The sequence below is a fragment of the Phytophthora infestans genome, genomic scaffold (genome assembly GCF_000142945.1).
Source record: "Phytophthora infestans T30-4 supercont1.29 genomic scaffold, whole genome shotgun sequence".
Lineage (NCBI taxonomy): Eukaryota > Oomycota > Peronosporomycetes > Peronosporales > Peronosporaceae > Phytophthora > Phytophthora infestans.
The window spans coordinates 897,720-901,565 of record NW_003303730.1 but is presented as its reverse complement, the minus strand read 5'-3'; the positions used below and the strand labels follow the sequence as shown (position 1 = coordinate 901,565).

Below are 3,846 nucleotides of genomic sequence, written 5' to 3'. Positions count from 1 at the left end.
CTTCGCAGCCGCGTCGCTCGAGTTGATATTTTCGATTTACTTGGGTAGGGCCGGAGCAAGAATAAATGATTGATCCCGCCAATCAGAGACCATGGATCTCATAGTTTATATTGAATGACTGGTACAGTAAATTGAATGAGACGAAGGCGAATGTCATTTCTATCGTTCCAGCGAGCATTCACAAACTACCGGATCGGGAGAGTTACTGAATAAGATATGGTGTCTGAAGTCGCGCGTATTGATGAATAGAACTCTCGCGCACAGTGTTGTACCATTCAGCAGGTAGTCTCGACATGATCAGATACTGTATTGATACTCCCGTGGTGCAACCGTAACATCTGCATCCAAACGACATGAATTCCGCGTGGAGGTCTCGAATCAACTTCATCTCAACACTTCTCCGTGACGTGATAAAGCCTAAAATTACTCCCAACGCTGACCTTAATGAAAGCAAGTGTAAATGTTTACCCTCCACATGTTTTTTCTGCAATCGGACCCCTTTCTCTGCAAAACGGACCCCTGTCGCTTGTGATGTTCCCTCTACTGCCCAAAACAACAGCAAAGATACCGTTTTGGGCGAGCTACACAGGCTGGCGTATTTGGCGTGGTAAGCAAAGTTCCGGTTAAAGCCATGCCATGTTACCACGCACGTTGAACTTCGTCACTTTTGGCAAATACGTTTTTTGATTGGATATTTTACATTTTAAAAAAGAGAACGAACCGGTACGCTCGTTTCTCATACATGATAATGAAAGAGATACAGATACGTGGGGGCTCCAAACATTGTTTGGCAAACAGTACGCGTTCGAGTTGGGCGACATGGCCTCCGCGGTGGAAATGTCGCCTTCTTTTCGATGGCGACGATTTCGACTGGCCGGCCCTCTGCCGGTCGAGTACAGGCCACCAGGTCCACGTTGATGCGAGACTGCGGTCCTCGCAGCCCTGGATACTTCAGTGTCCCGCTTAACCTTTTGGGAGGCAGCTCTCCGCCTCGAGCTAGATGCTGCACCTCGTTTAGAGGAAGCACGCCACTGTAGAACCGGAACTCGTCCAGTAGTCCGTGGAAGCCATACCAGCCTACGAAGTCTCCGTGAGGGTAGTCTCCCCCACCTGATGTGATGTATCCCGTCCCGACCTGTTCGTGAAGTAGGTGCTGCCACTCCCGATGTAGAGTTCCCGTCGTGGACCACACGTTCTCCCCGTTCAGATACACGTCCTGCTTTTGACGTTCGAGTTTATAGGTCAGAACTAGATGATACCAGTGGCCACACTTGAGGTCTTTGGCCCACGGGTGTCTTGACATCCAACACCGAGCAGTAGAGTTTCCTCTTCGAGTCCACCATGACGAATTGCTGATGATACTGCGGCCAGTTCCTGCTGTCTCGCTCTTCGGATTACAGTCCGAAGATCACCCCACCTGTGTACCTATTTGTGTCAAGCTCTTTCTGTGTTGACGGTAGTAGCGAAAACCACAAGTCGAGGCTGAAGTTTTCCTCGTGCATCGTCCGCAATGCAAAATACATTCGACGGAGCTGTCCCCAATCCGTCGGCGGTGGGTATTCAACGCAGGCGTAGGAGGCCCGCAGCAGCTCGTCATTGTCGTCTGTACCGAGACCGTGAAACAGCATGGACCTCGCCTGCATGTAGCGCCGCTTCCACGTGTGCAGCTGATGCTTTTGGCTCTCAGGGACGGGGCCGTGCACCATGAGCTCGTGCCAGAGCAACCCATCCGAAAGCCGAGCGAACCACCACGAGTTCGTGTGCGAGAGTTGAAAGGCATCAAAGCCCACCAGGAAGCTGTATACCGCCTCCACCAAGTCCGTCGGTAGCTCTTCCAGCCACATGAAATGTCGATATCTGCTTGTCGCTTAGAAGTTTCAAGAATGGCGATGCCGTTTATCTGGATTATAGCTCATTCACATTTATTTGCTGTGATTGGCTAGACATTTTCAATTTCTACAAAAAAATACTGCAAGGTAAAAAATAAAACTGTGAAAAGTGATGAAAAGTAAATTCAAATCTACGCCACTACCGTATTCCTTATGTGATTGGCGACAGTCAAATTCTTGAGGTGGTCCAGCCTTTCTGCCAGCATAAAAGATACCTGCATAAAAAAACTATATAACATGCTCAAAATTATATTGGTCGCCAAGCACATAAAGCGCGACGACACGAAATTTAAATCAATTTGATTGGCTGCTGGATTTGTCGCTAATGACCGAGCGTCGCCAATCACATAAGGAATACGGTAATTGTAAAAATGAAAAATTACGGCAAAAGTCTTCCCATCACATTGTTGGTGGCGTCCCATGTAGCTGCTTATCGCTTGAGGTGGCTCACGTACTTGAACGTGAGGAAGATGGCCACCTGCACGACCAGCCAAATGACGATAAGGCCGACCATGAAGTTGTACTTGCGGTCGGGTCGGAAGTCGTAGATGTTCTCAATGTACTGCGCCACCGTCATCTCCGTCGACGTGTTGCCCGACGTGACTGTAATAATCTCGTGGTTATCGCCGAACTGGCCGCCCACCAGCGCCGCAAGCGAGTAGCTCGACGGCATGAGGTACGTGAACCACTTGTAGCCTGCCTTCATGGCCGTTCGAGGCAGCAAGTAGCCCGAGAAGAGGTTCAGCAGACACGACAGCGCACCCACAGCCACGTTCGCCACCTTCTCGTTGGGCATCAGCGCCGACATCCACTGCCCCATGTACGTACAGGCCGACGTGTAGAGGTAGAAGACGAAGAGGAAGAAGAGGAAGTCGCCTCCGTTGTTGCTCCAGCCCACGATCCAGTACTCGATCGTCACGAAGAGGATGATGACCACAATGAGGTACGGGATCTCGGCGAACCAGAGCGACAGACTGTAGGGCAGCGGACTGTAGTAGTTGGACATGCGCTCGCGGTAGAACACGGCGCGCTCGGCACACGTCACCTCGATCACCGTCATGAGGTTCGTCACGCCGATAAAGTCCATGCTGTTGTAGATGAGACCAATGTGCGAGTTGATGCGCTTGACGCTGTCGGCTGAGAGCTGGTAGAACGTCGTGCCGAAGATGACGGCGAAGATCGGGAACAGGAAGACGCGCATGAAGTTGTACTGCGGGTTGCGCCAGTACGTCAGTCGCTGCTTCTTCGTCAGCTCCGTCAACTGGTTCCAGAAGCCCGTGGCGATCGGTCGGTAGTTGAGTGTCGAGTGACGTACGAAGTCGTCCGACGCCTGGCACAATTCCAGTGTCCGCTCGCGGTTCTTAACGCACAGCTCGCTGTTCTTGTACTCCAGCGAGTAGTCCTTGACGTCGCGGCCGATACCCGCGCCAATCACCTCCAGCATGTACGTCGCCGGATTGTACTGCGGTCGGATCTCCTCCGTTCCGGGGATAGACGCAAAGTACTCAAGCATCTTGACCGAGTCGACACCAAGCTCGCCGAAGTAGGCCGTGTAGCCACCTTTCTGGAGCAACAACAGCCCGTCGAACAGCTCGAAGATCGAGATACTGGGCTGGTGGATCGTACACAACACGGTGCGCCCCGTACGAGCAATAGACTGCACGCCACGCATCACAATCAGAGCCGAACGCGCGTCCAGCCCACTCGTGGGCTCGTCCAGGAACAAAACGCTGGGGTTGGCCACCACTTCGACGCCGATCGTCACGCGTTTCTTCTGCTCGACCGACAGACTGCCGACCATCTCCGAGGCGATCGTCGTCAGTTCCAACAGCTCCAACGTCTCGTGCACCAGGTTCATCCGCTCCTCCTCGGTGAACGTCGGCGGCAGTCGCAGCTTGGCCGAGAACACGAGCGCCTCGTAGATGGACGCGGCCTCCGAGTGGATGTCCATCTGCTC

General features: G+C 52.7%; 2 protein-coding genes across 2 annotated transcripts; both read right to left on the bottom strand.

Moving 5' to 3' along the window:
- Positions 1-736: 736 nt before the first annotated feature.
- On the bottom strand, positions 737-1,844 carry PITG_13555 (uncharacterized protein; the record flags this gene model as incomplete). Its single annotated transcript, XM_002899714.1, has 2 exons — positions 737-1,385; positions 1,456-1,844. The coding sequence occupies 2 exons, from the start codon at positions 1,842-1,844 to the stop codon at positions 737-739; spliced, it is 1,038 nt and encodes a 345-aa protein (XP_002899760.1).
- A 475-nt stretch (positions 1,845-2,319) lies between these two features.
- On the bottom strand, positions 2,320-3,840 carry PITG_13554 (ATP-binding Cassette (ABC) Superfamily; the record flags this gene model as incomplete). Its single annotated transcript, XM_002899713.1, has 1 exon — positions 2,320-3,840. The coding sequence occupies one exon, from the start codon at positions 3,838-3,840 to the stop codon at positions 2,320-2,322; it is 1,521 nt and encodes a 506-aa protein (XP_002899759.1).
- Positions 3,841-3,846: the final 6 nt, after the last annotated feature.